The sequence below is a fragment of the Pristiophorus japonicus genome, chromosome 7, assembly GCF_044704955.1.
Source record: "Pristiophorus japonicus isolate sPriJap1 chromosome 7, sPriJap1.hap1, whole genome shotgun sequence".
Classification (NCBI taxonomy): Eukaryota; Metazoa; Chordata; class Chondrichthyes; family Pristiophoridae; genus Pristiophorus; species Pristiophorus japonicus.
The window spans coordinates 23,161,579-23,177,600 of record NC_091983.1 but is presented as its reverse complement, the minus strand read 5'-3'; the positions used below and the strand labels follow the sequence as shown (position 1 = coordinate 23,177,600).

Sequence of the window (16,022 nt, the reverse complement as noted above, 5' to 3'; positions counted from 1 at the left end):
CAACGTGTCATCCCACATCCAGAGGTGGGCACTGACATTATCTGCCTATGATTATGTCATTCGCCATAGACCTGGCAACAAGAACTGTGCCGATGCATTGAGCTGTTTACCGTTGCCCACACCGGAGGTGGAAACGCCTGTCACTGCTCAACAAGTTAGGACCTGGATCAGCCAGGATCTGATCTTATCGGTTGTAAAACGTTGTGTCCTTAATGGTGATTGGTCGGCCATTCCCAGGGAAGTGTGTGATGAGACCAAACCTTACAACCGTCACAAAGACAAACTATCCATTCAATCTGATTGTTTGCTATGTGGTAATCGTGTTGTTATGCCCAAGAAAGGCAGGAAGAGAGTTGTACGGGATTTAGTACCCATCCCGGTATTGTGATGATGAAGGCCATTGCCAGGTCTCACATTTGATGGCCTGGCATTGACTCTGATTTGGAGTCATGTGTGCATCAGTGCAACACTTGCATGCAGTTAAGCAATGCACCAGTGGAATCTCCGTTAAGTCTATGGTCGTGGCCATCCAAACCATGGTCGAGGATCCACATCAACTGTGTGGATCCTTTCCTGGGCAAAATGTTTTGAGTGGTGGTGGATGTGTATTCCAAAGGGATAGAATGGTAATCAGGTCATCCAGCACATCCACAGCCACCATTGAGAGCCTTCGTGCCATGTTCGCCACTCATGGTCTGCCATACATGGTTGTGAGCGACAACAGATCGTGCTTCACGAGTTTGGAGTTTCAAGAGTTTATGAGACTCAATGGTATCAAGCATGTAAGGTCAACACCATTCAAAACCATGTCCAATGGTTAAGCGGAGCGGGCCGTCCAAACCATCAAGCAGAGCCTGAAACGCGTAACTCACGGTTCTTTGCAGACTCTCTTTCACACATACTGTTTAGCTACAGGACAAGACCCCACACACTTACCGGGGTCCCCCCTGCTGAACTGTTGATGAAGAGAGGTCTCAAGACTAGGCTCTCGCTTGTCCACCCTGATCTTAACGATCATGTCGAAAACAGACGTCAACATCAGCAGTGGTATCATTATCACGCTGTCGTGTTAAGCGACATCTCTATTAATGATCCAGTGTATGTGCTAAATTATGGTCAAGGCCCCAAGTGGGTCACTGGCATTGTTACGGCCAAGGATGATAACAGGGTGCTTATTGTCAGGCTCACTAATGGGCAAACATGCAGGAGGCACATTGATCAGACGAAATTGCGGCACACAGACAAACTGGAACAGCTTGAAGAAGACACCATCAATGACCAATCGATTCATATTCAGCCATCAGAAGACTCTGCTGTTGTCAATGAATCTGGACCTTCAATCCCCGACATGGACACTGCCACTCCCATTAGATCGGCTACCCAGCCTCAAGTCATAAATGACTCGGAGAGCTCACCCAGATCTGGAATTGAACTGAGATAATCAACTAGGGAGCGGAAAGCCCCGGACCATCTCAATTTGTAAATAGGACTGATACCAAGATCTTGGGGAAGAATGATGTAATGTATGTATGCCTGGGTTTACCTGCCACCAGGGGGAGCGACCGTCGGAGGTCATTGGGCCACAGACACACACGTGCAGTCCTTGTATATAAAGAAATCCTCCATGTTTAATCCTCATTTTGAGAGCTAATAAAGTAGAATCAGGTCGCACCTGATTGAGTTCACGGTACTAAGCCTATTGAGTTATTGCATACGCAACAGTACGCACCCGGCGAGCCTACAATTTTCGGCCCAATATATCCTGTGCCAGAGTGAAAAAAAAAAGCACTGGGCACTGTTCATTATCAAATGGATATCATCGACATTTAGAAACAAATTGCTGCCATTTTTTAACATCGCAGGGGATTCTGACAGTCGAGGTGAAGGCAACCATCTGAAACGCAATTTTTTCTCGTGAGCGCACATGATTCATATGAAAGGTGACTGCTGGCATCTGCACATTATAACCAGTACCCCCCACACAGTGGAAAGAACATCAAGCCTTCCACTGGCAGGTTGGCGTGATGTGGATGTTCGCAACATAGCACGAGGAGCCAAAGTCTATTTATTTCCTTTTAATCACTGGTACTTTCCCTCATAACATTCCTGATCTGTGCGCATTCCATCCGCAGAATATCCTACAGCAGTGAGATATTTTATTTTCGCTGGAATCCCAGGTGGTCAGCCAGCAGTACAAACGGATAAAATAAGCCAGTGTTGCGCGCGGAATACTGCCCTGGAGTTTCCTGAACACTCGCAGCCAGAGACACCTGGAAATCCCAGCGCAAATCAACGATAGGCGGAATAATGATCGTGAGTGAGTTACTCGCGTAACGGCAACAGGTCCGAGTCTCCTCGATCTGTTAAGGCCATCTGTCAAATGCTCCACCCACAAAACTGGCCACAACTCCCGCCCCACCCACCCTCCCTCCATCCATCCACCCCTTCCTGAGGCGTACCTCCCGGACCGCTGCGAGCAAGGCAGGCGCCGAGAAATTTGTCCTCCCGCAAAAAAATATGAATCAGGTCCGAGGTCCAAAATCAATCCGGCCTCAGGCTGCCTGCAAAGAGTCAATTCCAGGCCCACAAACCGGCCCAGACGAATTTCTATCCCACGGGCTCTACTTGAACCGCAGTCTATGGCACAGAATTCTCATTCTATCCATGCCCTGTGGAAAGCATTTGTTTCCTAGCCTCCCCTTTCATTCTGAGAGATGGTCTTGAATTTTTGCCTAGACTCACATAGAATCATATAGAATTGGGGAAGAGGTGATCAAGATGAACTGAGGGTGGGGGAGGAGGTGATTGTAGAGGGGTTGATTGGGGGGGGAGTTGATCGGTGAGTGGGTGATCGGGGTAGGGTAATCGGGGAGGGGGGGATGATCAAAAGTGACAGGGTTGTTTGGTGAAGGGGTTGATCGGGGTGCGGGGTGATCGGGGGAGCGGTGATTGAGGAGGGGTTGATCGGGGAGGGAGTGATCAAGAGCGATACGGGGGTGATTGATTGGGGGAGGAGTGATCGGTGAAGGGCTGATCGGGGTAGTGGTGATTATGGAGGGGGTGATCGATGAGGTAGTGATCAAGAGCGATGGCGGGGGGGTGATTGATTGGGGGAGAGGTGATCGGGGAGGGGGTGATTGGGAAGGGAGTGATCAAGAGCGATGGGGGGGGGTGATTGATTGGGTGAGGGGTGATCAGGGGAGGGGTGATCAGGGGAGGGATGAATGGGGAGGGAGTGATTGTGGGAGGGGGTTGATTGTGGAGTGGTTGATCGGGAGGGAGTGATCAAGAGGGAGGGGGTGATCGGACAGGGGGTTATCGGGGTGGAGGGGGGATATCAAGAGAGGTGTTGGTGATCAGGAGGGAGGGGATGATCAGGAGTGAGGGGGCTATCACGATTGACACAGCCAATTCATTCAGATTCATGTCAGCTGCCAAAGTCTCTGCTTTGCGAGGAGACACCAGTGGCAGGTCGGGGTCATAAAAGACGAGCAGTCCCTGGTCAGCGTGCCAGCATACCACTTCACAGAGAAGCGCGAGCTTGTGCAGAAAGGCGACGGCAGTGAAAAAGGCGACTGGTTTAGACATCACCATAACCAAGGTCGGTGATTGGAGGGTGGGAAGGTACAGCAGGAGCGGCGAGAGATTGCAGCGCAATGAGATCGGGGCCACACGTTAAAAAAATCCACGCACAGGCATCTTCCACCCTTCAATATGCAGTTCGGGACCTGGGATATTAGGTCCTTCATTAAAACACCTGTGAACTCATTGAACACATCCTGTTTTGGTGTGGAAGCAAGTCGATTCGCGGGACCGCCGAAGAAGAAGCTTTGTCGAAGGACTCAATGTACCAGTGAAAAAATATTTTATAAATATAGGCTGGCTGATGTTAGCAACAGCATACAATAGACCACGTGTTCAGCACAATCTGTAAATGGAAATTAAGCGAAGTCATACAAATCAACAAAGTTAAATCATGCCCTAAGAACAATCAGGAGAATTACACGCTGTATTTTGCAATGTGATGAGAAGGAATATAATTGGTGAGGCCGCAATACCTGCAGTGAGGGCAGATGAAAGATAAAGAAAGACAAAACACGACAATTAATGGGCTTCTGTCTGCCTAATAACTCAGATCTATCTATTGTGTACAAAGCAATAAAGCAGGAGAGGGTTGCTAATTCGCTATGGAAACTGGATAAATGATCAATCGCCAAAATAGATGGTTACAGGTACACTGATTAACCTTGGAACTGAATGAAACGTTACCACAAACAATGAAAAATAGGTTGAAACTGAAAACATACTTTAGTTAAATGTGTTCTTTGAGCTGGTGAAGATTCACTGTCATTAAATGATAATCCTTATTGAATTGGCTCCTTGGCTGATGAAATACTGGGATTACAGCCCAAGTATATTAAAGTCCGGCAAACATTTCTCCCCACCTATATTCATGAAAAGCATACATGATTTCTGGCCTAACAACAGTGGCAGCGCTTGCAAAAGTAATTCAGGGCATCCTAAGGACGTGATAAGGCACCGTATAAATAAAACTAGTTCTTTCTTTCTCTTTGTTTCCATTAGATTCTATTACCAGGCCTGACCTTCTTCAGCAGTATGTCATAAAGTCCAATATCATTACAGTTCAAATCATGGGCTACAATAGCAACTCAATTGTAACAATGGGATTTGATCACTTGCCATGTGTCCCGATCTGCCACAACATCAGCTGCCAATGGCAATAAAAACTCTCGCAAAGTCCAATAAACCTACTTCATTCATAACAGAATAAAACAGGTTCGGATCTGCTTGAAGGGCACAGGACATTTCTGGGTTCAGATATTGTTGGCAAATGGCTAAAGAGTGACCTGAAGTGCTGGATGTGCAACATTCCACGGCTGTGTGTCACCCAATGAACCTCACGTAGATTAGCGATTCAAGCAAATGGCAAAATTAAAAGCAGTAAATAAGCCTTACTGAACACCCACATTAATTTTAAGGGTTAAACATTTTTCAAGAGGAGAAGCAACATAACTATTTCCGCAGCCTGGAATTCTCAATAAGGGGCTAAAGATTCGGCTACAGTCTTGGTTCCGTTTATTATTACTGAGAGAGATACTTGAAGGCCGAAGGCTCCACAAAGCATAGACATCACCATGGCCGTAAAAGTAGATGATAAGATGCGGTAATCAGGAGTTTGCTGATTTGGTTTTGACGATCTTGGATTTTAGATTGAAAAGGAACATTGAGGGAGATAAAAAATGTAATAGTCTTCAGGCCCTGAGAAAGGTAGTTAAACGGCATATGGAATGCTTTCCTTTATTAGCCGAGGCACAGAATACAAGAGCAGGGAAGTTATTCTAGAACTGTATAAAACACTAGTTAGGCCACAGCTAGAGTACTGCATACAGTTCTGGTCACCACATTACAGGAAAGAGGTGATTGCACGATAGAGGGTACAGAGGAGATTTACGAGGATGTTGCCAGGACTGGAAAACTTTAGCTATGAGGAAAGATTGGATAGGCTGGGGTTGTCTTCCTTGGAACAAAGGAGGCTGAGGGAAGATAACCCCAGCCTATCCATATAAAATGAGGCATATAAAATTATAAGGGGCTAAATAGAGTGGATAGGAAGGATCTTTTTCCCTCAGCAGAGGGGTCAATAACCCAGGGGAATAGATTTAAAGTAGCTGGTAGAAGGATTAGAGGGGAGATGAGGAAAAATGTCTTCACTCAGAGGATTGTGGGGGTCTGGAACTCATTACCTGAAAGGGTGGTTGAGGCAGAAACCCTCATCACATTTAAAAAGTACTTGGAAGTGCAATTGAAGAGCCATATCCCACAGGGCTACGAACCAAGAGCTGGAAAGTGGGATTGGGATAGATAGCTCTTTATCGACCAGCATAGACACGATGGGCTGAATGGCCTCCTTCTGTGTTGTAATTTTTCTATGATTCTAAGAGTGAGTTGGAGTAGGTGGCAGTGCGTGTCAAGATAACAATGCACTGACATTGAAACAAGGCCTATCCCCAACACCAATTCTTTGGCCACTAGAGGGAACGTTTCATAATGATACGAACAAATGGGGCCTGAAATTCTGGCCTTGCCAGGTCCGTACGAAGTGCGCACGGTCCCGCGAGGCCTCTCAAAAGCCAGTTTTCGTGGGCGTGATGCACATGTGCCAAAAACTGGCTTTTCCGATCTGTCAAAGCAGATCCTCCGTATCCCCGGGAGAAGAACGTAAGAACATATGTAATAGGAGCAGGAGTAGGCTATATGGCCCTTCGAGCCTGCTCTACCATTTAATGCGATCATGGCCGATCTAATCATGGACTCAGGTCCACTTCCTTGCCCGCTCCCCATAGCCCCTTATTCCCTTATCGGTTAAGATACTATCTATCTCTGTCTTAAATGCATTCAATGACCCAGTCTCCACAGCTCTCTGAGGCAGTGAATTCCACAGATTTACAACCCTCAGAGAGAAGGACATTCGCGCGGGAGAGATTGGGCTATTTGTCCATCTCTTGCCCAATGAATGTCCTTCAAACTTTTACACCTGGTAAAAGCCGGCTTATAGCTTACTTTTGCCACCATAAGAGTTTTAAAACATATAAAAATTAAATTTAATCATACAATTTAATGTTAAAAACCCTGTTCATTAAGTTAAGTTTATTTTAAACACATTAAAATAAATTACAAAAATATTTTTTTTTCTAAAACATTTAATTTCAAATAATTTTAAACATGTGAGGTGCTTTTTTAATTTATTATTTTGTGTTTCTTGTTTTATGAGGTTATTCTCATTGATAGTAATGGGAACTCATAAAAATGGAGTTCCCATTATTATCAATGAGAATACTGCCTAGTGATTGAAGTTCCAGGTCCACGTGACTCCAGCATTTCTGTATGTACAGGGATGTCATCTCCCCGTACGCTGTCCATCGAATGAGGGCCTCCAACCGCAATCAAAGGCGCCTCCGTGACCACCAGGTATTTTCACCAAATTTTCTCCCCCATGAAACTGACGGGCAGGAAAAGACCAGCTGGTCCATCAAGGCTGTCCCACGCCATGATGACTAAACACTTCCTTTTACTCACCTTGCCCACAGCTAGTAATCTCCTGGGAGAGACATGGGGCCCAAGTTTTCCAAATTAAAAATAATGGCGCTCACTCACCTGGACGTCCGTTTTATTTTGACCCCTCGGCGCTGAAAATAAAAATTCAAAGTTTTCTTCCAGCATACGCACCTTCTGGTGCCGGTGCTACCCGACTCGATCATGCAGAGCGGGGCTTCCAGTGTGCGCCTGAAACGCACAGCGCATGTGCTCCTAAAAAAAAATGGCCAACTAATTGCGCATGCGCAGAAAAAAAAATCTGCTGCTAATAGTTATCATTGCAGGAGCAGGAACAGCATTATTGGTAAGTTTACATTTATTTGTATTTTTATACCTCCATATAACTCATGTTCACTTTTTAAATTCCCTCAAAGTTTATTTCTAAGAGACAGGGAGTCCCTTCGGCCGGGGATAGGAGCGAGCCGGCGCGGATTTCTCTAACTGCAGGTCAGGGTTTTTCCTACGGTGCTTCTCGGGTCTGTGCGCGCCGGTTTGAAAAATGTTGTTGGTGGGGAAAGTTGACCTTATGCCCAGAAATGGCACGCAACCTTCTTTTACAGGTATACCAGTGGCAGAATGTATGGCGCCAAACATTCTGGCGCTGGTAATAGACGCCGGCGCCCCAACACTGGGGAATCTTTCAACTGGGCTTCAGTGCCAAAAATATCACTGGGCGCCGAAAAAAACAGCTGAGCAAAATTGGGGCCAAAGGAACAGAGAATGGTCTGTTCCTTTTCAGAAAGGTGGAAAGACGGCAAGGTGCTCTATTCAGGATCTTGTAAATGCATCTTTTTTGGTTGAGGGAATAGATTACAAACACTAGACATTTGCTGGAGCTATAATAGTGCTGCAAGCTTGCCAAATTCAATGAAAATATGTTTGGCCAGACAGACCAGAAGGATTGTGCTGAGTTGTCCAATGCCAGCCAGCAGAAGGGACACTACAATTGACTTCAGCACCCTGAGCTACAGAAGGGGGAAATCTGCCAGGGTTTCTGTTCCTGACTGCTATCTAATCACTCCTGCTGAGACGTATGCCCTTATCAGGTAAAGGCAGGTTTGTGCTTCTCTGTGCTGTATGGTTGACTCGGCTGCCAGCAATCAATGTCCAGGCTGACAAATGAAAACTGGCTATTTGGGGGAAGTGGGGCAGGCAAAGGAAAAAAAGGGATAAAATCAAGAGGGGGCAGAACAGAACGATTTACATTTACGCAGCATTTTTCACGACCTCAGGACATCTCAAAGGGCTTCACAGCCAATTAAGTATTTTGAAGTATAGACACTGTTGTAATGGTGTCAGCCATGGCTCAGTGGTAGCACTCTCACCTCTCAGTCAGAAGATTGTGGGTTCAAGCCCCAGCCCCAGTGCAGTCCTGAGGGAGTGCTGCACTGTAGGAGGTGCCGCCTTTCAGATGAGACGTTAAACTGAGGCCCCTCTTCCCTCTCAGTTAAACGTAAAGATCCCGTGGCACTACTTCGAAGAAGAACCGGGGAGTTCATCCCTCAACCCACATCACTAAAAACAGATTACCTGGTCATCATCTCATTACTGTTTGTGGGATCTCACGATGTGAAAATTGGATGTCAAGTTTCCTGCACTTCAAAAGTACCTCATTGACTATAAAGCACTTTGGAATGTCCTGAGGTTGTGAAAGCCTTTATATAAATGCGAGTCTTTTTTCTTTAATGCAAGAAAGAGTAAGGTCCCAGAAACAACAATGTGATAATGACCAGATAATCTATTTTTTAGGTGTTGATTAAGGGATAAATATTGGTCAGGACACCAGGGATATCTCCCCTGTTCTTCTTCAAAATAGCACCATGGGATCTTGTGTGTCATCCTGAGGGGGCATACAGTTCAACGTCCCATCCGAAAGATGGCGCCTCCGACAGTGCAGCACTCCCTCTGTACTGTATTGTCAGCCAAGATTTTGTACTCAGGTCCCCATCGTGGGACTTGAACCTTCTGACTCATTGAAACATACAAGATTCTGAAGGGGATTGACAGGGTAGATGCCAGCGGCAGTTGGTGAGAAGTGGGAGCAGTGTCGGAGTGGCCTATAAAAGGCCCAGTGGGAGATCGAGAGCCAGCGGCAGTTGGTGAGAGGCGGGAGCGGCCTATAAAAGGCCCAGCGGGAGATCGAGAGCCAGCAGCAGTTGGTGAGAGGCGGGAGCGGCCTATAAAAGGCCCAGCGGGAGATCGAGAGCCAGCGGCAGTTGGTGAGAGGCGGGAGCGGCCTATAAAAGGCCCAGCGGGAGATCGAGAGCCAGCGGCAGTTGGTGAGAGGCGGGAGTGGCCTATAAAAGCCCAGCGGGAGATCAAGAGCCAGCGGCAGTTGGTGAGAGGCGGGAGCGGTCTATAAAAGGCCCAGCGGGAGATCGAGAGCCAGCGGCAGTTGGTGAGAGGCGGGAGCGGCCTATAAAAGGCCCAGCGGGAGATCGAGAGCCAGCGGCAGTTGGTGAGAGGCGGGAGCGGCCTATAAAAGGCGTGCTTGTGCAGCTACAGCGGGAGAGAAAGCAAAATAGAAGTAGAAAGGAATCAAAAGGTGACGTCACAGCCAATGGGGTAAGTGATTGGCTGGTGATTGGTGAGTAGCTTTTCTTTTTATTTTTTATATCAGTAAGTGAACTGTAACATTGTTATTACCAATTTAAGGGTATCTAAGGGTTAAGGCATGGCAGGAGAGCTCGGTCACGTGATATGCTCCTCCTGTACCATGTGGGAACTCAGGGACACTTCCGGTGTCCCTGAGGATTACGTGTGTGAGACGTGTATCCGCCTCGAGCTCCTGACGATCTGCGTTGCGGAATTGGAGCTGAGGATGGATTCACTCTGGAGCATCCACGATGCTGAGAATGACGTGAGTATCATGTGTAGTGAGTTGGTCTTACCACAGGAGAAGGGTCCACAGCCAGATAGGGAATGGAAGACCAGCAGGAAGAGCAGTGCAAGGAAGGTAGTGAAGGGGTCCCCTGTGGTCATCCCCCTGCAAAACAGATACACCGCTTTGAGTACTGTTGGGGGATGACTCATCAGGGGAGGGCAGCAGCAGCCAAGTTCATGGCACCGTGGCTGGCTCTGCTGCACAGGAGGGCAGGAAAAAGAGTGGGAGCGCGATAGTGATAGGGGATTCAATGGTGAGGGGAATAGATAGGCGTTTCTGCGGCCGCAACCGAGACTCCAGGATGGTATGTTGCCTCCCTGGTGCAAGGGTCAAGGATGTCTCGGAGCGGGTGCAGGACATTCTGAAATGGGAGGGAGAACAGCCAGTTGTTGTGGTGCACATTGGTACCAACGACATAGGTAAAAAAAGGGATGAGGTCCTACGAAACGAATTTAAGGAGCTAGGAGCTAAATTAAAAGTAGGACCTCAAAAGTAGTTATCTCGGGATTGCTACCAGTGCCACGTGCTAGTCAGAGTAGGAATCGCAGGATAGCGCAGATGAATACATGGCTTGAGCAGTGGTGCAGCAGGGAGGGATTCAAATTCCTGGGGCATTGGAACCGGTTCTGGGGGAGGTGGGACCAGTACAAACCGGATGGTCTGCACCTGGGCAGGATCGGAAACAATGTCCTAGGGGGAGTGTTTGCTAGTGCTGTTGGGGAGGAGTTAAACTAATATGGCAGGGGGATGGGAACCAATGCAGGGAGACAGAGGGAGATAAAAAGGAGGCAAAAGCAAAAGACCGAAAGGAGATGTGGAAAGGTGGAGGGCAGAGAAACCCAAGGCAAAGAACAAAAAGGACCACTGTACAGCAAAATTCTAAAAGGACAAAGGGTGTTAAAAAAACAAGCCTGAAGGCTTTGTGTCTTAATGCAAGGAGTATCCGCAATAAGGTGGATGAATTAACTGTGCAAATAGATGTTAACAAATCTGTATCTCCAAATTTGCGGATGATACTAAGTTGGGTGGCAGTGTGAGCTGCGAGGAGGATGCTATTAGGCTGCAGAGTGACTTGGATAGGTTAGGTGAGTGGGCAAATGCATGGCAGATGAAGTATAATGTGGATAAATGTGAGGTTATCCACTTTGGTGGTAAAAACAGAGAGACAGACTATTATCTGAATGGTGACAGATTAGGAAAAGGGAAGGTGCAACGAGACCTGGGTGTCATGGTACATCAGTCATTGAAGGTTGGCATGCAGGTACAGCAGGCGGTTAAGAAAGCAAATGGCATGTTGGCCTTCATAGCGAGGGGATTTGAATACAGGGGCAGGGAGGTGTTGCTACAGTTGTACAGGGCCTTGGTGAGGCCACACCTGGAGTATTGTGTACAGTTTTGGTCTCCTAACTTGAGGAAGGACATTCTTGCTATTGAGGGAGTGCAGCGAAGGTTCACCAGACTGATTCCCGGGATGGCGGGACTGACCTATCAAGAAAGATTGGATCAACTGGGCTTGTATTCACTGGAGTTCAGAAGAATGAGAGGGGACCTCATAGAAACGTTTAAAATTCTGACGGGTTTAGACAGGTTAGATGCAGAAAGAATGTTCCCAATGTTGGGGAAGTCCAGAACCAGGGGTCACAGTCTGAGGATAAGGGGTAAGCCATTTAGGACCGAGATGAGGAGAAACTTCTTCACCCAGAGAGTGGTGAACCTGTGGAATTCTCTACCACAGAAAGTAGTTGAGGCCAATTCACTAAATATATTCAAAAGGGAGTTAGATGAAGTCCTTACTACTCGGGGGATCAAGGGTTATGGCGAGAAAGCAGGAAGGGGGTACTGAAGTTTCATGTTCAGCCATGAACTCATTGAATGGCGGTGCAGGCTAGAAGGGCTGAATGGCCTGCTCCTGCACCTATTTTCTATGTTTCTATGTTTCTATGATGTGATTGGGATTACGGAGACGTGGCTCCAGGATGATCAGGGCTGGGAACTCAACATCCAGGGGTATTCAACATTCAGGAAGGATAGAATAAAAGGAAAAGGAGGTGGGGTATCATTGCTGGTTAAAGAGGAGATTAATGCAATAGTTAGGAAAGACATTAGCTTGGATGATGTGGAATCTATATGGGTAGAGCTGCAAAACACTAAAGGGCAAAAAACGTTAGTGGGAGTTGTGTACAGACCTCCAAACAGTAGGAGTGATGTTGGTGAGGGCATAAAACAGGAAATTAGGTGCAGCAATAAAGGTGCAGCAGTTATAATGGGTGACTTTAATATGCACATAGATTGGGCTAGCCAAACTGGAAGCAATACGGTGGAGGAGGATTTCCTGGAGTGCATAAGGGATGGTTTTCTAGACCAATATATCGAGGAACCAACTAGGGGGGGAGGCCATCTTAGACTGGGTGTTGTGTAATGAGAGAGGATTAATTAGCAATCTCATTGTGCGAGGCCCCTTGGGGAAGAGTGACCATAATATGGTGGAATTCTGCATTAGAATGGAGAATGAAACAGTTAATTCAGAGACCATGGTCCAGAACTTAAAGAAGGGTAACTTTGAAGGTATGAGGCGTGAATTGGCTAGGATAGATTGGCGAATGATACTTAAGGGGTTGATTGTGGATGGGCAATGGCAGACATTTAGAGACCGCATGGATGAATTACTACAATTGTACATTCCTGTCTGGCGTAAAAATAAAAAAGGGAAGGTGGCTCAACCGTGGCTATCAAGGGAAATCAGGGATAGTATTAAAGCCAAGGAAGTGGCATACAAATTGGCCAGAAATAGCAGCGAACCTGGGGACTGGGAGAAATTAGAACTCACCAGAGGAGGACAAAGGGTTTGATTAGGGCAGGGAAAATGGAGTACGAGAAGAAGCTTGCAGAGAACATTAAGGCGGATTGCAAAAGTTTCTATTGGTATGTAAAGAGAAAAAGGTTAGTAAAGACAAACGTAGGTCCCCTGCAGTCAGAATCAGGGGAAATCATAACGGGGAACAAAGAAATGGCAGACCAATTGAACAAGTACTTTGGTTCAGTATTCACTAAGGAGGACACAAACAACCTTCTGGATATAAAAGGGGTCGGAGGGTCTAGTAAGGAGGAGGAACTGAGGGAAATCTTTATTAATCGGGAAATTGTGTTGGGGAAATTGATGGGATTGAAGGCCGATAAATCCCCAGGGCCTGATGGACTGCATCCCAGAGTACTTAAGGAGGTGGCCTTGTAAATAGCGGATGCATTGACAGTCATTTTCCAACATTCCATTGACTCTGGATCAGTTCCTATCGAGTGGAGGGTAGCCAATTAAAAAAGGAGGGAGAGAGAAAACAGAGAATTATAGACCGGTCAGCCTGACCTCAGTAGTGGGTAAAATGATGGAATCAATTATTAAGGATGTCATAGCAGCGCATTTGGAAAATGGTGACATGATAGGTCCAAGTCAGCATGGATTTGTGAAAGGGAAATCATGCTTGACAAATCTTCTGGAATTTTTTGAGGATGTTTCCAGTAAAGTGGACGAAGGAGAACCAGTTGATGTGGTATATTTGGACTTTCAGAAGGTTTTCGACAAGGTCCCACACAAGAGATTAATGTGCAAAGTTAAAGCACATGGGATTGGGGGTAGTGTGCTGACATGGATTGAGAACTGGTTGTCAGACAGGAAGCAAAGAGTAGGAGTAAATGGGTACTTTTCAGAATGGCAGGCAGTGACTAGTGGGGTACCGCAAGGTTCTGTGCTGGAGCCCCAGCTGTTTACATTGTACATTAATGATTTAGACGAGGGGATTAAATGTAGTATCTCCAAATTTGCAGATGACACTAAGTTGGGTGGCTGTGTGAGCTGCGAGGAGGATGCTATGAGGCTGCAGAGTGACTTGGATAGGTTAGGTGAGTGGGCAAATGCATGGCAGATGAAGTATAATGTGGATAAATGTGAGGTTATCCACTTTGGTGGCAAAAACAGAGAAACAGACTATTATCTGAATGGTGACAGATTAGGAAAAGGGAAGGTGCAACGAGACCTGGGTGTCATGGTACATCAGTCGTTGAAGGTTGGCATGCAGGTACAGCAGGCGGTTAAGAAAGCAAATGGCATGTTGGCCTTCATAGCGAGGGGATTTGAGTACAGGGGCAGGGAGGTGTTGCTACAGTTGTACAGGGCCTTGGTGAGGCCACACCTGGAGTATTGTGTACAGTTTTGGTCTCCTAACTTGAGGAAGGACATTCTTGCTATTGAGGGAGTGCAGCGAAGATTCACCAGACTGATTCCCGGGCTTGTGGGACTGACCTATCAAGAAAGACTGGATCAACTGGGCTTGTATTCACTGGAGTTCAGAAGAATGAGAGGGGACCTCATCGAAATGTTTAAAATTCTGACGGGTTTAGACAGGTTAGATGCAGGAAGAATGTTCCCAATGTTGGGGAAGTCCAGAACCAGGGGTCACAGTCTAAGGATAAGGGGTAAGCCATTTAGGACCGAGATGAGGAGAAACTTCTTCACCCAGAGAGTGGTGAACCTGTGGAATTCTCTACCACAGAAAGTAGTTGAGGCCAATTCACTAAATATATTCAAAAGGGAGTTAGATGAAGTCCTTACTACTCGGGGGATCAAGGGGTATGGCGAGAAAGCAGGAAAGTGGTACTGAAGTTTCATGTTCAGCCATGAACTCATTGAATGGCGGTGCAGGCTAGAAGGGCTGAATGGCCTGCTCCTGCACCTATTTTCTATGTTTCTATGTTTCTATGCTGAGAGGTTGTTCCCCCTGGCTGGAGTGTCTAGAGCTAGCGGGCACAGTCTCAGGATAAGAGGTGGGTTATTTAAGACAGAGATGAGGAGGAATTTCTTCACTCAGAGGGTTGTGAATCTTTGGAATTCTCTGCCCCAGAGGGCTGTGGATGTTGAGTCTCTGAATATACCCATGGCTGAGATAGATAGATTTTTGGAGTCCAGGGGAATCAAGGGAGATGGAGATCGGGCAGGAAAGTGGCGTTGAGGTCGACGATCTCATGGCGGAGCGGACTCGAGGGGCCGTATGGCCTACCCCTGCTCCTAATTCTTATGTTCTTCTTATGTTCTTATGACTCAGAGACGAGATTGCTACCAATGAGCCACAGCTGACACTAAAAGAATCTCGACCGTCTCAGTCCAATTCCCAGCAGACCTTATTCCACAGCACGACTCCCGCAGCCCATCAGGTTAGTCACTAATTGGTAATCATACCTGATGGTCATGAAGATGAGCAGTGTGTATAAGGGACTTGTCAAAGATGCTGCAATGGGGCAATTCTTCAGCTTCTGGTTAAGGATCATTGGCACGGGTAATGGAACAGAGCACTTCCTCTTTATCGAGCCTTTAGCCCCTCAGTAATTCCACGCAGCATGCCTCTTTAAGTCACCGAAACTGTGCCACAAAATTACATTTGGTTAGTCTTGCGCAGAACGAGCGATAATTCTATTTGTGAAGAATGAGGCAAAAAGTTGCTGCTGAAGACTTGAAAACAATGTGAATCACATTGCACAGAAGAAACTATAAAAGATGTCAATGAAATCCTTTGGCTAGCAACCACAAGTAAGTTTCTTACCCTTTTCACAGGGCAAACAAGACACCTTTTCTGCGAAATGCTTCATAATGCAAGACGCACAGGCAAATAAGAAGAGATGTCAGATGGAGAAACCAATTGTATGTCGATCTGTCAATGGTCAAGCCAGTGTCAAACCACCAGTAACACAGCTGTTGCCGCACAGCTATTGAGTATTAGTTTACTGACTGTTGCTTCTCATTAGAGGCAAAGTAGAGTAAACAGTCTCTGAGATGGCCAGCGATTAGTACTGGAGCTCGGAAACACTGGGAGAATTGAAAAGAACTCACAAGGGCGGATTGCTTTCTGGATGTGCTGTCACCTCTCTCCACGTTAATTGCGACAGAGCAGATGCCTGTGAAAGGTGCCTGTGATGAGAACTGTCAGAACTGTCACTAGTACAAATATGCACTTAAGCAGCAACAGTCAGCCTTGTG

The 16,022-nt window shown here is 46.6% G+C and overlaps 1 protein-coding gene across 1 annotated transcript in view; it reads right to left on the bottom strand.

Moving 5' to 3' along the window:
- LOC139266569 (protein eyes shut homolog) overlaps positions 1-1,054 on the bottom strand; it is a 341,043-nt gene extending 339,989 nt beyond the window's left edge. Inside the window, exon 1 of the mRNA XM_070884164.1 lies at positions 937-1,054. Coding sequence (XP_070740265.1) covers positions 937-1,054 — 118 coding nt within the window. The remainder of the gene's footprint in view (positions 1-936) is intronic.
- Between the last annotated feature and the right edge of the window lie 14,968 nt (positions 1,055-16,022).